General features: G+C 43.8%; 1 protein-coding gene across 2 annotated transcripts in view; it reads left to right on the forward strand.

The window, feature by feature from the left end:
* CFAP47 (cilia and flagella associated protein 47) overlaps positions 1–23,552 on the forward strand; it is a 1,062,207-nt gene that overhangs the window by 407,134 nt on the left and 631,521 nt on the right. For both annotated transcript variants that reach the window (XM_033947561.1, XM_033947559.1), the window contains exon 33: positions 8,492–8,690. In XM_033947561.1, the coding sequence (XP_033803452.1) occupies positions 8,492–8,690 (199 nt within the window). The remainder of the gene's footprint in view (positions 1–8,491; positions 8,691–23,552) is intronic.

Raw genomic sequence — 23,552 nt, forward strand, 5'->3', positions numbered from 1 at the left:
CTCTTCTCTGGACCCTTTCGAGTAGTACCGTGTCCTTCTTCATGTATGGTGACCAGTGCTGGACGCAGTATTCCAGGTGAGGGCGTACCATGGCCCGGTACAGTGGCATGATAACCTTCTCCGATCTGTTCATGATCCCCTTCTTAATCATTCCTAGCATTCTGTTCACCCTTTTCGCTGCCACCGTGTATTGCGCGGATGGCTTCATTGATTGTCCCAAGTCTCTTTCCTGGGGGGGTCTGTCCAAGTACTGTACCGGACATCCTGTATTTGTGTATAAGATTTTTGTTACTGACACTTATCCACGTTAAACCTCATTTTCCATGTTGCGGCCCATTTCTCGAGCGTGTTTATGTCATATTGCAGGTCTTTGCAATCCTCCTGCGTCTTTACTACTCTGAATAACTTCATATCATCTGCAAATTTAATCACTTCATTCGTTGTACCAATTTCCAGGTCATTTATAAATATGTTGAAGAGCACGGGTCCAAGCACCAAACCCTGCGGCACTCCACTAGTGACGTTTTTCCAGTCTGAGTATTGTGCATTCACCCCCACTCTCTGTTTCCTACCTGCCAGCCAGTTTTTAATCCACGTGAGTATTTCACCTTCGATTCCATGGCTCACAATTTTCCGAAGTAGTTGTTCATGCGGAACCTTATCGAACGCCTTCTGAAAATCAGAAGAGCTTACAATCCCACACTCCTTGCCAAGCTCTGCGCCCTGACCTCCCTCCCTTCCAGGCTCTGTAACCTGTTCTCCCTCTGGTGGTCTAGTGGTAGGCTGAGACAGGGCATAAGGCAGAGAGGGCACAAGGCAGGCAGGCAGGCAGGACCCCCTCCCTACCTGTGTTTAATCCTGGCAAAGAATAGAAGCAGCAACTCGCACAGCACTCCCACCACAATGTGTCACCTGCCTGCCCAACCCATTACTGAACTTCCATCCTGCCTGCAATTAAGCTAGGCCCCCTGGAGGAGGCGCCAACTCCGACAGCAGGTGTGAGGACACCTACACTAAGATCCCGCAAAAGCCACGTGCCGCACCTCTACAGCACTGGCGGTCAGGAAACGGCAGGAGCCATGCCCCACGAGCTGGACTGTGTCCAACACTCTCCACCCAACCACCGACTCCAGGGACTCCCCCCCTCAAACCCCCAGCTCCCTGCCATCGCTCAATGCACAGCTCCGATTCTGACCCAGGAGCCATCACCTACTGGGTTGCTGATCCACCCTGTTATGTTCCCCACCAGCAGCTAACGCAGACCAGGCGGCCATTGCCCTGCCCAACACACCATCAGCACCCTGCACGCAGCACGCAACGCCTGTCCGGTCCACCCCTGAAGACAGCCTGGACTGCAATTACTATGTAGGCACAGCCAGCCGCCCCCCCGCTGACCGGTACCCGAACGCACCATAAAACACAGGACAACAACCTGCGGAAGCAAGCTCTTACACAAAGCCGAAAGCCGCCTCCGAGAATCAGAAACAGGCCTGCTGGAATTAAATACAGGTACTGGGTTTTGTTTTGTTTTTGTGGTATTCGCTACATAAGATATACCCTTATTTTCCCCCACTTTTTGGGGGAAAAAGGTGTGTCTTATGGAGCGAAAAATACGGTATACACCACTTATAGCCTACAGGTGGTTTACATTCAGGTACTCAAGCGTTTTTCCTTGTCTGTCCGGTGGGCTCAGACTCTATCTAATGTACCTGGGGCAATGGGGGGGGGGGGATGAAGTGACTTGCCCAGAGTCACAAGGAGCAGCATGGGATTTGAACTCTAGAACCTCAGGGTGCTGAGAGGAGGAGGTGCTAGGGAGGAGGTGGGACCACTGGATGACGGAGATAGGAAAGGAGTGGTGAAGCAGGAAAAAGAAGTGGCGGATAGACTAAACATGTTCTTTTCATCAGTATTTACAAAAGAGGTCTTTATTCAAGGACACGTTGATTGAGGCGCAAAATCTGCATATCCCAAGATTCAGAAAAGGGTGCAAAAAGAATCGAACAAAAGACCCGGCGTGGATAACCAAAGAAGTGAAGAAAGCAATAGGGGATAAGAAGAATTCAGGAAATGGAAAAAGGACAAAACTGAGGAGAATTGGAAAGAGCACAGGAAGTATCAAAAAGAATGTCACCGAGTGGTTAGAAAGGCTAGCCAAGGAAGCACGACATTTCAAACCGTTCTTCAAATATGTTAAAGGGAAGCAGCCGGCTAGGGAGGAGGTGGGACCGCTGGATGATGGCGATAGGAAGGGAGTGGTGAAGGAGGAGAAAGAAGTGGCGGAAAGACTAAACATGTTCTTTTTGTCTGTATTTACAAAAGAGGAAACATCTAACATACCGGAACCTGAGCAAATCTTCAAAGGAGACCAAACAGATAAACTAACATCCATGGAAATAAGCCTTGAAGACATACGCAGGCAGCTAGAAAAATTAAAAACTGACAAATCGCCGGGCCCGGACGGAATCCACCCAAGGGTTCTGAAAGAACTTAAGGAGGAAATAGCGGAACTACTACAGCAAGTTTGCAATCTATCCCTGAAAACAGGAGTGATCCCGGAGAATTGGAAGATAGCCAATGTTACGCCCATCTTTAAAAAGGGATCAAGAGGTGACCCGGGGAACTACAGACCGGTAAGTCTGACCTCGGTTCCGGGAAAATGCTAGAATGCTTTGGATCAGACAGTGGGCAGGAGATTCATCCTCAAAGGTTACCCTGGCCAAATTGTCTTTTAAAGGTCAATTGCTCTTTGGTCGCGGCTTGATGATCTGGACAGCAGGCCAAGGGCCCCTATGGGGTCAGGTCCGAGGTAATTTTCATTATTTAGATTGACTTCCAAATAAGGTCTTTTGACAGGTGCTACTTGTGGTTGGCTTCGACTGCTACAAGGATATAAGAATTGTTTTTAATAAAAGTGCTCTGGAGATAGGCAGGATAGAAATAAAATGAAATTCACCCACCGACCAAATGCAAAAATAACCGCTAGGATCACCAACCAGGGCTAAGTAGTTTATTAGGAAGAATATTACCGTGAACCAACAAACTGGGAAAAGAAAAGAGGAATTGTAGGATATGCACTACCTACTTACAATTTATTTTAACCAACCAGTACGCAGGAAAGTTCCAGGGTCATGTAGTTAACATTGTAGATGATGGCAGATAAAGGCTGAAACACCGAAAATGACAGCACATAAGACCACTGGACAGGACACTGGTGAGATCGTGAAGATTCAAGCAAGGTCATATTAGTGCCGTGAAATGTTGGCATTTGAACAGACTGCTTGAAACCCTCACAGTGGTTTCAGTTGCAAAATATCTCGGTCCTCAATTATTTTAAACCTCAACAGCGATCTTCCTACGTTCCTGCCCCGTGCAGATCGCCATGAGGAAATGGCTGCTGTGAGTTCCCGTAGTCTCTCGGAACTACGTCGGGAACTCCCTATAGCCATTTCCTCATGGCGATCTGCACGGAGCAGGAGCGTAGGAAGATCGCTCCTGCCCCGAAAGCCCTCTAGACCACCAGGTAAGGCCAGGAAGGCGGCAGGGAGGTGGGGGTGGGTCAGAGCCGGATAATCGCGGTCCGGCTCTGCCCGTATCCCCCGCGAATGACGAGGGAGAAGTGTACCACTAAATCACCACACTGGCTTTGAAGCGGTTTACAAAACAATCAAAAATTTGACTTATACAATGGTTAAAAGCCTAATCAGGTACTTTAAGTAATTTCCCTCTCTGTCTCAATGGGCCTACAATCCGTAGTACCTATGAAGGAAGTATACAAGCAAATATTTTCATACAGACCAGGAATAGATAAAGCATAAGAAAAGAGAAAAACGCCAAAGGGGCAGATAGGTATTTATCAAGCAAGAAAGTTTTTAGCTGTTTTCTGAAGGTGAGGCGGTTCAGTTCTGTTCTTAAAGGTGCTGCACCATCTTGAAACCTCATGGCACAGTATATAATCTGTCTACCCTCTCCTGACAACAGATCTGATGAAATGGAAAAACAAACCAGGAGAAAGTTCTTCACCATTCAAATGAAAACGAACAAACCCTCTTCGCACTGCCCTCAGGCACTGCCTTACACCTTGAGTTCTCAAGCAAGGTCCTTGGCATCATTATCGATTCCTCTCTCTCTCTCAACGACCACCTCAACTCCTTGACAAAATCATGCTTTTTCAGCCTCCACATGCTAAGGAAAGCAAGACCCTTCTTCCGCCAAAAACATTTTGCCGTCCTTGTCCAATCCATCATCCTCTCCAAACTTGACTATTGTAATGCCATTTACCTATGCTTAACAAAAAAAAGCCTCCAAAGCCTCCAGCTTATTCAGAACACGGCAGCCAAGCTGATCTTTACAAAACGTAAATCTGACCACGTCTCCCCAATCTTCACTGGCTCCCAGTGATTTCCAGAATCCAATTGAAATGCTCTTGCCTGGCTTTTAAGATTATTCACGGCATCCTTCCTTCCCTAATCCCACTTTCCTTTAACTCCTCGTGCCCTGACTCCACCAGGACCGCCCATAAATTAAAACTATCCTTCCCCTCCTACATGGAATTCTCCACGCAGGTAAACTGGGAAAATCCCTTCTATTCAAAATCACAGGTCTCCGGAATGACCTTACTATCCCGCTGCGGAACCTGAGCTCCCTCCATTTATTCCGCAAGCAACTAAAAACCTGGCTCTTCTTTAACATGTAATTTCTTTTCCCTTACTTCTCCACTCGATTTACAAACTTATGTAAACCTTTTCCTATCCTTTCTCATTTTTAAGTTCTTGTAAACCGTGCCGAGCTCTACTTCCGTGGAGATGATGCGGTATATAAACTTTGTTTAGTTTAGTTTAGAAATGTTGGTGTGCAGTTTATTGAATAATCATAAAAGTCTGCGTGATAGCTCGACATTCACGTGTTTCGGTCAATGTGGCCTGCCTCAGGAGCCTTTATCTGAATATTCAATTACTTGAGTGGTGTAGCCTACTATAAATGAAACACCTCATTCAAGTATGAATGTATCTTCGGCTTGGGACTACATGCAACTGTTGAATCCATGATTATTCAGTAAACTGCAGAGCAACATTTCTTTTTATCTCCACTGTGGTTTGTTCGTTAACAGATCTGATTAACCCATGAGCTCCCCTAGCCACAGTGACTCCTTCCCTCTCCTCAGTGGTTTTCTTCGGCAGCTCCCTACTCTGTGAATCCATCCCCAGCCTTATTTGTGTCCCTGGTGTATAGTGCGAGGAGGGGTGATGCCCACGTGCTCCTGTTTGTATCACTGTTGTAATCTTTAGCAGTAAGCTCACAGTATTAGCACTAGGGGTTGGAGTGGCCATTTTGAGTTTTGGAGGCATAAAAAGAGGAGCGAATAGGCATGATAAGACTGGGACTGGGGTCAGGGGCTGGAGGACAGGACCTCAGGAGGTGTTCAAAGTGGGGTGATTGGAAGTGTTGCTGGGGGAGTCAGTGCAAGGGATCAAGCATATTGCAGTGGGTGGGGGGCTATAAGATTCTGGCAGTGGGAGAGTGGTAGCAATGATTTCAAAACATTTATTATTTATTCAGTTTTCTATAACGTTCTCCCAGGGGAGCTCAGAAGGGTTCACATGAATTTATTCAAGTTCTTAAGCATTTTTCCCTGTCTGTCCCGGTGGGCTCACAATCTATCTAACGTACCTGTGACAATGTGGGGATTAAGTGACTTGCCCAGGGTCACAAGGAGCTGCATGGGTTTGAACCCACAATTTCAGGATGCTGAGGCTGTAGCTTTAACCACTGTGTCACACTCTCCCATTGTGACATCACTGATGAGGTTGGCTGTTATTGGTAGAATGAAGCATTATGACATCAAACTATCAGCACCAGTTATCAGAGATAGAAGCTTTTCACACTATTTATTTATTCCATTTTCTCTACCGTTCTCCCAGGAGCTCCGAACGGTTTACATGAATTTATTCAGGTTCTGAAGCATTTTTTCCTGTCTGTCCTGGTGGGTTCACAATGTATCTAATGTACCTGGGGCAATGGGGGGATTAAGTGACTTGCCCAGGGTCACAAGGAGCAGTGTGGGATTTGAATCCACAACCTCAGGGTGCTGAGGCTGTAGCTTTAACCACTGAGCCATTCTAGAAATCAAAATATAGTAAAAGTGAGCCAAGTCTATCTAGGACAATCAAGCCATTGTGACATCACTGATGAGGTTGGCTCTTATTGGTGGAATGAGGCATTGTGACATCACAGGACCAGCTCTGGTTACCAGAGACAGACACTTTGCACTTTTTCAGTTTTCTTTGCTGTTCTCCCAGGAGCTCAGAACGGTTTACATGAATTTATTCAGGTTCTGAAGCATTTTTTCCTGTCTGTCCTGGTGGGTTCACAATCTATCTAATGTACCTGGGGCAATGGGGGGATTAAGTGACTTGCCAAGGGTCACAAGGAGCAGTGTGGGATTTGAATCCACAACCTCAGGGTGCGGAGCCTGTAGCTTTAACCACTGCAGCCACTCTAGAAATCAAAATATAGTAAAAGTGAGCCAAGTCTAGGACAATGAAGCCATTGTGACATCACTGATGAGGTTGGCTCTTATTGGTGGAATGAGGCATTGTGACATCATAGGACCAGCTCTGGTTACCAGAGACAGACACTTTGCACACTAGTTATTTATTCAATTTTCTATACTGTTCTCTTAGGGGGGCTCAGAACGGTTTACATGAACTTATTCAGGTTCTGAAGCATTTTTTCCTGTCTGTCCTGGTGGGTTCACAATCTATCTAATGTACCTGGAGCAATGGGGGGTTTAAGTGACTTGCCCAGGGTCACAAGGAGCAGCGTGAGTTTGAACCCACAATCTCAGGATGCTGAGGCTGGAGCTTTAACCACTGCACCATCCATGTCTGTGTCTTTGTGTGTGTGTGAGAGGGGGAGGGGAGGAGTATCGCACATGTGTTTTCCCCAAGGGCAGCTTTATAAAATCCCATGAAATGACATACTTGTGCAGTCCTGCACCTATTTGACAAATGGCTCTATGCTTGCACTGTAGTTCTCTCAACGGAAGCCTAGAATTGCGAGACACTTGAGCTCATCGTTGGCACCAGCAATCCGCAGTGGCCTGCGCATGTGCACTGTTCTTAATGTAGCACCTAAGGGCTCCTTTTACAAAGCCGCGTTAGGGCTTTAACGCGCAAAGTAGCGTGTGCTAAATTTCCACACGCGCTAGACCTTAACGCCAGCTTTGAGCTGCGTAGTGCGGGTTTAGCGCTTGCTAAAATGGCATGCGCTAAAAACACTAACGCAGCTCAGTAAAGGAGCCCTAAGTGTTATAGGACGTAACTGCAGGGGAGGCGTACACATGGGCAGGTTGCCAAGCAACTGTCAGTTTTGCGCATTGATTAGCTCGCCCAGGTGTGCCCATTGACCTGACGATCACACCTAACTTTTGGCATGCCAAAGCGGATTTGTGCCAATATTCTTTAACGACTTAGGCGTCCCTAAGTCCTGTTATAGAATTGGCACTCAGCGTGCCCCAGTTTGGCCCTCATTTTGGGGTGCCCAGTTAGAGAACCGCCTTCTCTGTATTCCCCTCTTCACACCCTAGGGAGAATGTTCCTTTGCATACAATAGTTGTTGTTTTTTATGAATTTGGTCTTGGAGAATGAGATGTACAGTGTCAGCATCTATGAGACAAACTTGGTTCTTTTTATTACATAGAGCTTTTTGGACCCCTACACGTTTGCAAAAATTAGATAGTTCTAAGTCCAATAAATGCTGGCACTGTAATCTGGAACCTGGGACGTTGGATCATTTACTGTATCATTGTCCCTACATTAAAAGTTTTTGGAATGCAATTTGGCCACAAATTAATAAATTGATGGAAAATCATGTAGCAATATCATATGATACAGTGTTATTTGGAATGATGATGAGAAAAAAAAGTCAAATTTCACCAGAAAATAACAAGCTTTTACTAGTTATGACAGGGGTTGCCATTCAGCATATAACCAACAATTGGAAGAATTACAGAAACCTAAATTATACATTTTGGTGGAATACAATATGTCACATATTCAAAATGGAAAGAGCTATAGCAATACAAAGAGGGACATATACTAAATTTATAAAAATATGGGGGCCTTTGACAAAATATTGTAATGAATAATTAATAGGATTTTTCTTCTTTTTTCTTCTTTTCAATATCTTCTTTGTGACACACATGAAGGGGAGGGTAATGAAAACAACTTTTACACAATGTGATATAATATGATATACAATATGTAATATATGATTGGAAAGTACTAGAAAGGTGGGGGGAGGGAGAGGGGATAAAAATATATTTAGAATAATATGTATTAGATATAAAAGTGATATTGTGTATTCATTAATTGTATTTCAATATTTTGTACACTTTATGTAAAATTTGAAAATGAATAAAAATTTTAAATGGAAATATGAATTGAATGTTACCCAGAATTGTAAAAATTGGTTATGTTTTTGCTTTCAGGTGTTAGTCCTCTCGCGTGTGCCACCAATTAAAAGCCGCAGTAAAATATTTGAGTTAGTAAGTTCGAAGAGCATTCCAAGGATCAAGTCTGACCCTTTAGCCAGCAACATCTATTCCACATCTGAGAGAGTTATTCTCACATGGCTGAATACACATTATGAAAGGACAAGAAAAGAGGCATGGAAAGACTGCCAAAAAGGTGAAGTCAAAAGGTTTTTTGTTCCTTCTTTCCTTTATATAAACCATAACCAGACACAGAAAACTGCTATGGCCACGTGACTTAAAATAGGATGTTAGAAAATCCGGTAGCCTTGACATATGATACCATATTATTTGGAACAACTATGAGAGCAAGAAGTCAAATATCATCAAGTAATAACAAACTTCTTTTTATTTTAACTGGAATAGCAATACAACAAATCACATTCAATTGGAAAAAACAGGACAGATTAAATTATACATTCTGGTGGAATTCTGTATGTCATATATACAAAATGGAGCTCACTATAGCAACACAAAAAGGACATATAGATAAATTTCAAAAAATATGGAGACCATTAACTGAATATTGTAAAGAATGATTAATTTTCCCATGTATAGAATTTGATTAGAAGAAAAAGGGATCATATCTCTAAATATTATATAATATATTAATACTTGATTTATAATATGAAATATGGAAAGAATAGCATTTAAAAATTTTATTCATGTATTACTGAATAGAAGGGAGGGGGGAGGGGATGGGATATTATATTAACTAAGAATTATATAAATTTAGTTTTCTGAAATATTAGTATGAATTTATATTGTTGATGTAACATGAAAATGAATAAAGATTTCTCATTTAGTATTGATAGGGAGGGAGGGAGGGAGGGAAGATTATTATATTCAATAATAATTATATTAATTTAAATTTCTTACATAATATTATAACTTTATAAAATATTGATTTTCTAAAGAAATTTTAAATTTGATATTAATCTGTAAGTTAATCAAGTGTGATTATTCAAGTTTATAATGAATTTATTTAAAACACTTGTTGTAACATAAGAAAATGAATAAAGATTTATAAAACAAAAAAAAAAAAAAAAGGCAGGTCAATTTGCAGATGTGATATATAATGTGCAGGGGAATTTTCGTTAGGATGTCTAAATCCGAGTTTAGATGTTTTTATGGAAAATGTCCAAAAATTTAGTAGCGAATATAACCATTTTCAAAACAGGAAAACGTCTTTCCAGTGCAATAGGTGAGACATTCTAGACAAGTGGGTTGTATCCCAATGGCCGTGTGCCATATTCAGAATAGAGAATGGCGTGGGGAAAAATTTGACCCCGTCCCCGTAAGCTCGATCCCTGTCCCAGCCCCGTCCCCACGAGCTCAGTCCCTGTCCCTGCTTCATAAACCATCTGATCCCATCCGCACAAGCCTCGAATAGTTATGATTTTATATTGAACTTATTTTATTAAAGTATAAAAAGAAACAGTATTCTGTACAATTGTCATTTTATAAATATAATAATGATAATACAGAACAAGAATCAACAAAACCCCTGTCTCCCCTCTCCTTCCCCTCCCAAATATCCCCTCCACTATCGAGAAAACTGAAGTCAAATTACTACAAAATGCTACATAGAAAAATCAAGCTAACATAATACTTCAGGCACACGTAGCAGCAATAGTGTTAGGGGAGCGCAACTAGGACAACTACCCCCTGGTCAGAGAGAGCCCTAAGCCAGCTGGAAGCTAAAGAAACACAGCCTGGGCTTTGCAGTCCCTAGCTCTAGTAGGATATATATTTCAAATCTAATATATTTTAATCACAAAATTATTTTTTTCTACTTTTAGGCCCTGATTCTGCATAGGACGCCCAGGAGAAGCCTGGGCCAATCAGGTCTTAGGATTAGTGGGGATGGGCGGACCCGCTATGCCTAAGGCCTGATTGGTCCAGGCTTCTAGAGCCTGGGCCAATCAGGCCTTAGATTTAGCGGGGATGGGCCGGGAAGGGGCGGGCCCGTCTCATTTCCACGAGGCGGGCCCGTCGGCTGGACGGCAGCAAGACCCGTCCAGCCGACCAACATGTAAAGGTTAGTTGGGGGAGGGAGGTTAGTTTTGGGGGTGGGTCGTCGGGCTTTCCGGCAGGAGGACTGGGCTTCCTCCTGCCCGCGATTACCAGTTTGGGGGGGAGGTGGGTTCCAGGGGGGTTCTGGCAGAAGGACTGGGCATTCTCCTGCCCGCGATTACCAGTTTGGGGGGGAGGGGGGTTCCAGGGGGGTTCCGACAGGAGGACTTGGCATCCTCCTGTCGGCGATGGGACAGGCGGCCGCGACTGCGGCCGCTATACTTATTGCAGCAGGGAGATCCCTTGCTGCCATAAGTATAGCGGCCGCGTCTACTTACAATGTAGACCAGCATTTTGCTGGCCTACATTTTAAGCTTCTCTTCCTCTACTAGGGAGACGCGTATGGCCGCCTAGGTTCGCCTAAGGCCCTTAGGCGAGCTTAGGCGTCTTGCGGGTGTCCCTAGGCTCCCGGAGGCGCCTTCAATATAGGCGGCCTGCCTTGAGAGCATTTTTTAAAAAACGTGCATCCCGATTGGCTGATTAGACAGCTGTAGGACGCCTACAGCTGCCTAAAATCGGGACGCACTTTGGAGAATCAGGCCCTTATTGTCTTGTCATTTTATTCTTCAAATCATGTTGGTCTCAGGCGCTGGTCTCTGTTTTCTTTTGTCTTCTCTTAACTCACTTGCCAGGGTCTCCTGATCATTTGACATTTCTTCTTTCTCCATGCTAACGATCCATCTTCTATCTCTGTGTACATATTGTTCCTCATGTTCAGCATTTCCTATACGTCTCTTTATAGTATTTCCCCTGTGCCCATCTCCCTGCCTTCATCATCTCTCCATTCTATGACCCCCCCCCCTGTGTACACTCTATCTGGGTGTTATTGTAGACATTACAATGAAACCTTCCACCTAATGTGTGGCAGCGGCCATAAAAGCAAATAAGATGCTAAGAATTATTAAAAAAGGGATGGTTAACAAGACTAAGAATGTTATAATGCCTCTGTATTAGAGAATGACACGGGGAGCGATCCCCGCAGCGAACCGCTGCGTGGCTGCGGTTTGGCTGCGGGTTATGGTGACCTCATTAGCAAATCCCCGCAGACGCGGGGACAAATCCTTTCACCGCCCGCAAAAACGGTGAATAGATTTGTCCCCGCAGGCCAATGTCCCCCCTTCTAGGAACCGCTATTTACCTGTGTTTCACCGTGCTCCTCATTTGTCAGATCAACCCTTCCTGCCAATAGAACCCGGCCCCCCCCCCCCCCCGACGATCGCCCTCAGCCCTTCATGCCGACAGAACCAGCCCTCCCCAACGATCGCGGCAGGAGGGTACCCATCCCCTCCTGCCTACCCCAACAGCCCCCCCGACGATCGCAGCAGGAGGATATCCAACCCCTCCTGCCAGCTCCCCAACAGCCCCCCTATGATCACTGGTAGGAGGGTGCCCAACCCCTCCTGCCGGCACCCCCAACGGCCCCCTATATCGCCAATAGGAGGGTACCCAACCCCTCCTGCCGGACCCTCCCCCAACAAACCCCGCCATCCCGAAACACCACCCTTAGTCTTACTTTCCAAGTTGGACCGGACAGCTCCTCGCTCATCTGGCCAGCAGGCCTGCCTCCGTCCAAATGAGGCGGGCCCGCCCCTCCCCTCCCCTGCTTAACCCACAGGATCCTAGGGCCTGATTGGCCCAAGCACCTAAGGCCCCTCCTATAGCGGGAGTGGCTTTAGGTGCCTAGACCAATCAGGCCCTAGGATCCTGTGGGTTGGGCAGGGTAGGGGCGGGCCCGCCTCATTTGGACGGAGGCAAGCCTGCTGGCCATACGTGTGAGGAGCCGTCCGGTCCAACTTGGAAAGTAAGACTAAGGGGGTTCCGGGGTGGGAGGGTTCGTTGGAGGGGGGTCCAGCAGGAGGGGTTGGGTACCCTCCTATTGGCGATATAGGGGGCCGTTGGGGAGGACCGGCAGGAGGGGTTGGGTACCCTTCTGCTGCGATTGTCGGGAGGGCCGTTGGGGGGGGTCTACAGGAGGGGTTGGGTGCCCTCCTGCCGTGATCGCTGGGGGGAGGGGAGACTTGCAGCCGTAGCCGCGGTCACTATGCTAATCTACTTACCATGTAGGCTAACATTGTAAGCATTTAAAGTACATGTCGTGTTTGTTTTTGCATTGCTAGCCCCAGGGGTGGTGGAAGATTAGTGATTGAAAAACTGTATGAAAAATAATTATTTTAAATTTAGTGATCAAAATGTGTCAGTTTTGAGAATTTATATTAATTAATTTTTTCTCTGCGTGTTTTGTTTTTGTATAGTTATTAACTAATATTTAACTAAGTTTTAAAGTTTTAAAGAATGTTTCCTTTATACGTAAATAAAGAAAAGTATATAAAATCGTACCCGTTTGAGGCTTTTATGTATGCAGCGGTGACGGTGACGGGGCGGTGAATGGGGTTGCAGTGGCGGTGACGGGGCGGTGAATGGGGTGGCAGTGGCGGTGATGGGGCGGTGAAGGGAATGGCGGTGACGGGGCGGTGCAGAGGATGGTGAGACGGGGATGGGGCGGTGACGGGGACCAATTTTTTCACCGTGTCATTCTCTACTCTGTATCGCTCCATGGTTTATCCTCACCTTACGTATTGCATTCAGTTCTGGTCTCCTTATCTCAAGAAAGATATAGCGGCACTAGAAAAGGTTAATAAAAGAGCCACCTAGATTATAAAGGGGATGGAACTCCTCTCGTATGAGGAATGACTAAAAAGGTTAGGGCTTTTCAGCTTGGAAAAGAGATGGCTGCTAGGAGATATGATTGAAGTCTACAAAATCCTGATTGGAGTAGAACGAATACAAGTGGATTTATTTTTCACTCCGTCAAAAATTACAAAGACTAGGGGACACTCAATGACTTTACAGGGAAATACTTTTAAAACCAATAGGAGGAGGAAATATTTTTTCACTCAGAGAATAGTTATGCTCTGGAACGCTTTGCCAGAGGTTGTAGTATGAACGGATAGCATAGCTGGTTTTAAGAAAGGTTTGGAGAATTTCCTGGAGAAAAAGTCCATAGTCTGTTATTGAGAAAGATACGGGGGAAGCCACTGCTTGCCCTGTATCGTTAGCATGGAATATTGCTACACCTTGGGTTTTGGCCAAGTACTAATGACCTGGATTGGCCACTGTGAGAACGAGCTACTGGGCTTGATGGACCTTTGGTTTGACCCAGTAAGGCTTTTCTTATGTTCTTATGTTGATCTTCCCCCTCTGATGCAACTTTCTGTTTCCACCTGGGTGGATCGCAGTAGAGGGAAAGCTTTGGGGGGCAGTGCCGGTAGCTTATGAGAATGACTGCCACACTGGGGCCCCTCTGAAAAAGAAGATTTCAACTTTGAAAAGAGACTGGGAAGGTGAGCGGAAGGGAGGGAGATGGACATAACGGGAAGAAATACTTGGACGGTGGGGCCTCCTGGAGCTGTTTTAAGTTAGCCCAGGGGTAGGGGTGGGGAGGAATAAGAGCAAGGGGAAATGCAGACAAGAGATGGGGTTGAAGAGACTAGAAAACAAATTGTGAAACAAAGGGGAGGGGTTGGGATGGGGGAGGGAGATAGAGATGTTGGACAAAGGGAGGGAGGGCTTTTATAGGAACATAGGTAGCCCTCCAGTTTGGGGGTAGCAAACTCTACTCCCCCACAGGTGGTCATGCATTTCTTTCCCTCTCCCACCTCCTGTGATCCAATGCCTTCCCCTCTTCCCTATAGTCTGGCATCTCTTTCCTCTTCCCTCTACCCCATGCTCTGCTACTGTAGTTCTCTGGCGTCGGCTCTTTCAAGGCAACCTCAACCCTTGCCGACCTAGAAGTTCTCTCTCTGCAGCATCGTGTAGAGAGAAAGCTTTCATGTAGTCAGCCTCACAGTATTCAAAATCTTATGTTTATTTTAGTGGGAAATGGATAAAAAATTGTTCTGACCCACCCTTCTGTTTTGAATCGAAAGCCAAAGGTCATCTTCTCCTCCTCCAATTTCTCAGTTATGAAACACATTAAAGAATAAAATTCATTTCTGTTCTCTAGCTAATAAGAATTGTTGCAATTGAATGGGATCCCAAAATACATATTCAATGTCATATTCTTATTTTCTATTAGATAGATATGACCTAAAATACTCAAACCAATAAAAGACTTTGTGTGATGTTCAAGATCTAGGAACATTGGAGCCAGCACGGTCCGTGTTTCGACACTACTGTCTTCCTCAGGGGTCTCTGTCGGTCCTATGAAAAAAAACTCTTGGATTAGATACAAATAACTGTTGATAAAAGTATCAGTTTCAGCTTCGCAGCAGTATTCAGTTTAATCTATATGTCAAAAGTAAGAGGTGTGAATGAAAATAACACTGGACTCTTTCACCAGGAGCTCTGAAAAGCTATTACACAAAAACAGTTTCAAAGTATCAGTCAAAATACTGATTACCTTTTTATTTCTGTTCCTTTTAAATGTCTAGTTTCGATTTATTTCATTTAGCTTACTCTCACTCCACAGCAGCCGCTGCCATCTCCCATGGGAGCTCCCATTTTTCCTACTGGTCGAAGTGGAGGTACTGGGCTTCTTCTTTCAGATTTCAACCTCTTCTCTCACCTCAATCACACAGCCTTTCCTCATTGGAAGTCCACTCCATCCGCCTATTCACTCCTATACCTCTGGATAGCAGTCATTTATCGTCTGCCCGACAAGTCCCCTTCCTCCTTTCTCAGCAAATTTGACTCCTGGCTTTCCAGCTTCTTTGATTCATCTTCTCCCTCCCTCCTTCCTGGAGATTTAACATTCATGCTGACGATCCCTCTGACACTTATGCCTCTAAGTTTCTTGCCTTAACCTTCTCGTACGACCTCCATCTATGCTCCACTACCCCCACTGCCTTGAACTTGTCTTCTTCTCCAACTGCTCTCTCTCTAACTTCCATACCTCTCAGCTCTCTATCTCTGATCATCATCTGATAACCTTCACAATTACCGTATTTTCACGCATATAACGCGCGCGTTATACACGATTTTACAAACCGTGCATAACCTTGCGCGTTATACGCGTGAGCGCATTTTATAACTTTTTTTTACATAGTTCCCCCCCCGACATCCGATTCCCCCCCCCCCCGCAGGACTGCTCGCACCCCCACCCCGAAGGACCGCTCGCACGCACTCGCACCCGCACCCCGAAGGACCGCTCGCACGCACTCCCACCCGCACCCACCCCCCCACCCCGAAGGACCGCTTGCACCCCCACAGCCTCCCGACCCCCCCATCATGTAGAAGCTCCTACCATTGTCCTGCTGCTTCCTCTTGGCGGTCCCGGCCCTTCTGTGAGCCCTGCGTCTGCGCTGCTTCCTCTTCCGGCAGTCCCGCCCTTTCTCTGACGTCAGTTTGCATAGAGAAATCTCTGATTCCTAGAACTTTCTTCACCATGTTATTTGCGGTTTCACCATATTCCCGATGGTTTTTAATAGAAAACAGCAAATAACATATGAAAAAGTTATTCACGATTTTTCTGTATTCATGGGTCTGTTAATCCCATATCACAGCGAATACGGAGGGAGAAGTGTAACATAACAAAATTACTGAACATATACATAGGCTTGCATTAAAGAAGCAAAGCCAACATGGATTTAATCAAGGGAAATCATGCCTTACTAATATGCTACATTTCTTTGAATAAACATGTGGATAAAGGTGAGCATTTGGATTTTCAAAAGGCATCTGAGGAAATTAGAAAGTCATGGGATAGGAGGTAATGTCCTTTACAAAAAAAAGAGTGGGGTTGAAAGGTCAGTATTCTCAATGCAGAAGGACAGATAGGGTTGAGGTTCCTCAAGGGTTAAAAGATTTGCAGTTAGGAATTTTGTTCTTTATATTAGTCTCTACCATTCTGCCCAACAACAGCAACAGATCTCCTGGTTTCTGGCCCAGAAATATCTATGAAAAAGGACAATTTAATTGAAATCATTAATTTATAGAGTTTGTACGGTTGGGCAGACTGGATGGGCCATTCGGGTCTTTATCTGCCGTCATTTACTATGTTATTATGTAACAGGCTCACTGATCTATAATATCCAGGATCACCTCTGGAACCCTTTTTAAAATTTGGCATTCCATTTGCCACCCTCCAATCTTCTGGCACCATGCTTGATTTTAAAGATAAATTATATATACTAAGCAAAGCTCTGCAAGTTCATTTTGCAATTCTGTCAGTACTCTGGGATGTATACCATTCAATCCAGACGATTTGCTACTCTTTAATTTTTCCACTTAACACCATCACATCTTCCAGGTTTACAGATATTTGTTTCAGTATGCCTGCCTATAAAAATACACACTGTTGTAAGATACATGTATATTTATAAAATAGCTCTTAAATGGAATATTCGAATCATCGGCATCCCACTGTTATCATATACTATACAATGACCTTAACAACTGCCCACCCTACCTGTTAAAAACTGCCACTCCAAAATTCCTAACATACCTCTTGCATTGGATACAATCACTGTTCACAGAGGGCCAATTCCCACAGGAGCTCAGCTAAATCATCATCACCTCAATTACAAAAGACCCAAAAGGCGCAATAGAGCTACCCTCCAACTACAGACCCATTGCCTCAATACCAATATACGTCAAACTAATGGAAGGCCTAGAGGCAAAATACCTCAGTGGCAAAATACTTAGAAGACCACAGCCTACTTCACCCCTCACAATCTTGATACAGAACCAACTACAGCACAGAAACACTACTAGGGTCTCTCCTGGACACAGCCCGGCAGCACATATGCAAAGCAAGAAGATGCTGATCATACAACTCGATCTCTCCATTTGACCTAGTAGATCACATCATCCTACTACAAATACTGGAAGCAATGGGAATCACAGGCAGGGTACACACATGGTTCCAAGGATTCCTACAATCCAGGACATATAGTGTCAAAACAAACAGAAAAATCACAGTCATGGTCCAACCTCTGTGGCGTACACCAAGGATCACCACTATCACCAATACTTTTTAACCTTTACATTGTCTCGATACCAGCTTGGACAAACTAGGGATAGCATCATACAGCTACACAGATGATATCATCATACTACTTCCTTTCGACCAACCAACCTCCACCATAACTGGAAAACTGCACAAGATGATAGACACAATTGAACAATGAAAAAACACAAATTAAAGTTGAACACAGACAAAACAAAATTCCTACTGCTCGGAAAAAAAAAAAAAAAAACACCCTCCAACCATAACAAATATAGAAATAAAATCCACTGTATACCCCATGGAACCAGCCCTAAAACTTCTCGGGATAATGATAGACAGATGCTGCACCATGCAACTGCAAATCATCAAGACAGTACAAAAATCGTTCGCAGTCATGCAAAATATGACAAATATGAAAATTCTTTGATAAAGAACAATTCCAATTCCTTGTCCAGTCCCTTGTCCTGGGCCTACTAGACTACTGTAACGTCCTTTACCTACCTTGTCCCGCAAGTATGATAAAACAATTGCAGACCGTACAAAACAGGGCCCTCAGACTGATCTATTCATTAAGCAAATATGATCACAACACTACAGCATACCTAGACACTTACTAGCTCCCAATGCAAGCAAGAATCTTATTCAAATTCTACTCTTTATTATTCAAAGCCCTGAACGGTGCCACCACTTCTACAAGAATGATCGCCTTATCCGGAACAACACGACCAGGCCAAGGAGAACCAAACTCCTTTCACTCACCCCCTCACCAATCAAAGACACACAATGCAAGAAGATGTACGACGGATTGCTAGCAACTCAAGCAGCTAAACGTGATCACCAAATGGCCCATATTCTATTAACAATGCCTGATTACAAAACCTGAAGAGAAATAAAGGCCCTGCTATTCAAAAACTTTGTCAAGACTAACTAACCAGCTTTGTTAAGACTAGCTTATGCCATGCCAAAGCATCCCTCATTTCAATTCCAGACATAATCTTGTAATTAGCGATTAATCCTGTAACAACAAGGCATTGTTCCTACAGTCTGGAAAAAATCGATCATACGACCAGTCCTTAAGGATTTAAAAATTGGCCCTGACATTAAATCTAACTATAGACCAATAGCCAATATTCCATATCTAGCAAAAATAACGGAAAAAATTGTATACAATCAACTATTAGAATACATAGAAAAAACTAACATACTTCATCCAAATCAAACAGGATTCAGACAAAATCACTCTACTGAATATTCTTTGATAGGATTGACCTCAACAATTTTGTACCACTTAGATCACCATTCTTCGGTTATTTTGATCTCATTAGACTTATCATCTGCCTTCGATACGATCGACCATATTCTTTTGATTCAAAGACTTCAGTCCATTGGCATAACTGACCAAGTTTTAAACTGGTTCAAATCTTATTTCCATAATCGTTCATCAAATGTCATTTTTAATAATAGCACCTCCAATAGTTTTTCAGCACCGTATGGAATACCACAAGGATCAATACTCTCTCCAATATTATTTAACATTTTTCTTGCTCCTCTTTTGACCTTATGTCAATCTATCGGATTTTCTGTTTACGCCTACGCTGACGATATTCAGTTATTACACCCAATTGACCCTGACAGCTCACAAGATATAACAATAATAAATGAGAAATTGGATCAAATTCACCATTGGTTAGATGTTAATAAGCTATCTTTAAATATTCTTAAAACCAAGGTTATGCTTTTTCCTTGGAAAGACTGTAGTAAACCAATTATCCCGATTTCTATTAATCATACTCCTCTGCTGATTCACCAAAATATTAAGATCCTAGGTATAACATTCGACACTAAATTATCATACCACGATCATATAAGCAATGTGGTCAAATCTACCTTTTTTAGATTACGCCAAATTCGATCTGTTGCAAAATTCTTATGCGAAAAATCTTTAAATATCCTAATACATTCCCTTATCATTTCCAAATTAGATTATTGCAATGCTTTGTTCATGGGCATATCCCAAAAAGAAATTAGACGCCTTCAAATCATACAGAACGCTTCCATAAAAATAATTTATAAAGCTAAGAAATTCGACCACGTCACTCCTTTACTTAAAGAGTCCCACTGGCTTCCCGTGGTACATCGTATTCTATATAAAATTTGTTTGCTTACGTTCAAATCAATAATGTCCCAAACCCCAGCTTTTATTTTTAGAGTTCTAATTCCCTATATAACTTCAAGAACACTTAGATCTCAGGACCAACATCTATTGGCTATTCCATCATTGAAAGTTATAAACACTAGACGGCTTACTATTTTTTCAGTGACCGCACCACAATCTTGGAATAATCTTCCTATTTATATTAGAGAAGAAAAGAACTTAGTTAATTTTAAGACTAAGCTTAAAAGTTTCTTATTCAATGATGCTTTTAATTAATATTCAATGATGTTTTTAGTTAATATACAACTTTATAATCTTTCTTATCTTTTACATTTTTATTTATGTTTTTATTCCCTCCCTATTGTTGTAATCCTGAAATATAAAATTTGATACATAATGTAACCCTTTAAATATCGTTTTCCTAATGTCTCATGATTGTAAGTTTTTGTAATTATGTAATTTTATTTGTCTATGTAATAACTACCCCAAGTTTTTATTTATTCATTATTGATTGTATATCGCCTAGAATGTAGAATAGGCGATTAATCAAATTGCATAATAAACTTGATAAACTTGATAAACACTCCTGGAAATGACCAGCTGACCTCCTTTGTAATTCGCCTAGAACTTCAAGGTTAAGGCGGGATAGAAGTCACTAATGTAATGTAGAATTATAGAATTTATAGAGTTGCCCTGCCGGTGCTGGAAAAAAAGCTCTGAGCACCTAATGTCATCCCCTTGCCCTGGCCTTGCTTCCTGGCCCCATTGCCTTGTAAATCTTCTAAATGAAGGTGCCTTATGATTTTCATCACTAGGAATCTAACTTGGTTGATCAAATCTAGGTTCCACCACAGCAAGCTTAATATGATCTCCTGGATCCCTCCTCTGTCTCACAGCTTGAGGCCAGCAATACCCATCTCACATCCTCTCACTGCAATTTTTAATTAACCCATGGGGCCACCTACATCCTGTACACGGTGTATGGAGAGGCAACACTCCCCCCTTCCTTTTCCTGTATGATAATCATGAGCTACTACTACCATTTATCATCTCTGTAGCGCTGAAAGCCATACGCAATCCTAGACATTTCACTTGTACTAGTCACTACTCAGAAGAGCTTACAATTAGAGAATGACACGGTGACAAAATTCATCACCGTCCCCCGTCCCCGTGGATAACCGCGGGAAATAATCCCATGTCATTTTCTAGTGTCTATTTCAACCTCAGTCCTTCTACATCAGCATTCTTCAAAGCAAAGCTTGCGGGTCAGTGGTTGTGGCCATTCATACTCTGATTCTTATGGGAGCCAAGGATATTGAAGCCATTGTGACATCACTGATGTGATTGGCTCTTAGGCACTGGTGGAATGAGGCATTATGACATCACAATATCTGCTCTGGATACCAGAGACTGTCATTCTTTAGTGTCTGTTTCAACCTCAGTTCTTCAAAGCAAAGCTTGCGGATCAGTGGTTGTGGCCATTCATACTCTGATTCTTCCCTCTCTCCTTAAAGAATGACATGAAGATGGTTTCCCGCGGTTATCCGCGGGGACGGGAACGGTGATGAATTTTGTCACCGTGTCATTCTCTACTTACAATCTAATTTCCCCTGGGCCTTCTGCCTGAGCCCCTTACAATCCCTAAAAACCTCATCTATACCTCTCCAGTGGGAGACGGCTGGAGGACTCGCCCTTCCTTCCCCCCAGCTTGGTGATCAGGATTGCTCTGACCACAGAAATGTTACTGTGTCTCACAGTCATTCTCTGCTTATTGTAGGTTGCAAATAAACTCTCGCTGTCCAGATTTCTGCTGTCATAATAAATACACATCTATTCACACTTTGATGCCTTACATGGAAAATGTTCTGGAACTTCAGATGAAATAATTCATTTAAGAATCAAATTATCTTGCTTTGACAAGATCGGCTTCGGCAAAACGAGAAAGGCCAAGAAAGAATGGTTAATTAAGCACGGTGCACAAGAGAATTTGTCTAGGCCTTTTATAAGACACATTTAATAAGCACAAAAATGTCTTTGCAGTATAAAACTATCTCCCAATTTTCTAGAAGATATTTTACATTGTTGATCTATGTACCCTGTTAAATGTAAAGCCTCGGGCCTTGGAAGAGGAGTGTGGTTGCTGTTATTAGTGTACTTTAAAGGTAATAAATCAAACCAAAAATAGAAATAAGAAGCTATCTTTTTTAGTGGACTAACGTACAGTGGTGCCTCGCATAACGGACGCCTCGCACAGCGAACGCTGCGCACAACGAACTTCAGGTCTTGCTTCCCACAACGAACTTCGTTTCACACAACGAAGTCGCCCGAGCTGCATCCTTCCGCGCAGGCACTGCGCTTAACTGCCCTCTCTCCGCCTGGCTCCCTGTGCAGTGGCGGACCGTCGGCTCGCAGGGCCCGGCGCCTACTGCTGATGCGTTGGGGGGGGCGGAGCTACTCTCGCCGCTTCCCCATGAAGGGAAGGGTGAGCGCTCAGAAGAAGAAATGTTTTATGTAAAAGCAGCACAAACTCGGGGGAAAACGGCAAATGCTGGGACTGTGAGCTGCCCCGCCAGTAGAGCAGAGATCTGCCTTGCAGAAACAACTGCCCTCTGACCGGCCTTTATCGCTGAAACAAGCACTGGCGCTACAGCTGACACCCCGCCGAGAAGAGAAAGTGATGTCGGCAGGGAAAGAAGCACGGTATCAAGCAGCTGTGGGTCCTGCACCGCCGATGCGGCTGCATCCACTGAGAGAGCCAGCGAAACTGAATGCACATCATTCGGGCGGGAAAATGCCAACTCAACCGGTGCCATTACTACATCTTCCCCCGAAGCGTCCACATACCCTGCAGCGCATAACCCCGATGGTGTTTGCTGCTTCCCACACCGGAAACAACTTTTAACCACCTCTGCTGCCATGTTACTGCACCGAAAAAGAGAAAAAACTAACACCACAGAACACGAAAACCACCGGGCCAACCAAAAATAAGCCAAGAAAAAAAAAATGAACAGGTAAGTCCCAGTTTTTGCCGCTGAGACTCTGCCCTCTCTCACTGTAAAATTAGACTCTACTTAGTCTGTCTTTAAATTTAAAAAATGTGTGTTGTCTTAAAAAACAATTATGTTTTTAGATGTATCTAAATAAAAATAATAACAAAAAATTTATCTTTTTTTATGTCATCTTAGCATATTTTATGCTACAGAACGAATTATTTTTTTTAACATGTATTGTTGTGGGAAAACGCGTTTCACATAACGAACTTTTCGCATAACAAACTTGCTCCTGGAACGAATTAAGTTCGTTGTGTGAGGCACCACTGTACTTCATTGTTTGACCAGTAAGCGCTAATGCGTGCTTACCACAGGTTGAAAAGCACAACTGTGGGGCAAGCTCCGATGTCCTGTCGTAGTTTTGGGATTGGCGCGTGCTTCCCATACACAGAGTAGGCGTGCTCTGCGTTAATCGGTTTGCGCAGCTGTATCACCGCGCACTAACCAAGTGGCATGTGGTTAATGTGTGAGCCTTTACCATCTGCAAAACAGAGGGTGGTAATGGGGACATTTTACCACTGCACTTGACGTGGCCTCGGCACGCAGGAAAGACCTGCACTGGGGTAGCGCAGGCCACTTTTTTGCACTGCTTAGTAAAAGGCAGGTCAGTAATGAGAAAAAGATGAGAATATCAGAATAAGTGAAACTTAAAAGTATTCCAATGACGGCTTCTTTGGAAGGAAGGAAGAAGGTGTTGATGCCCCTGTACAGGTTGTTGGTGAGGCCCCACTTGGAATATTGTGTTCAGTTTTGGAGACCGTGCATGCCAAACGACATATTTTCCTGGAATAG

Source organism: Geotrypetes seraphini, chromosome 6 (genome assembly GCF_902459505.1).
Source record: "Geotrypetes seraphini chromosome 6, aGeoSer1.1, whole genome shotgun sequence".
In the NCBI taxonomy this organism is placed as follows: Eukaryota; Metazoa; Chordata; class Amphibia; order Gymnophiona; family Dermophiidae; genus Geotrypetes; species Geotrypetes seraphini.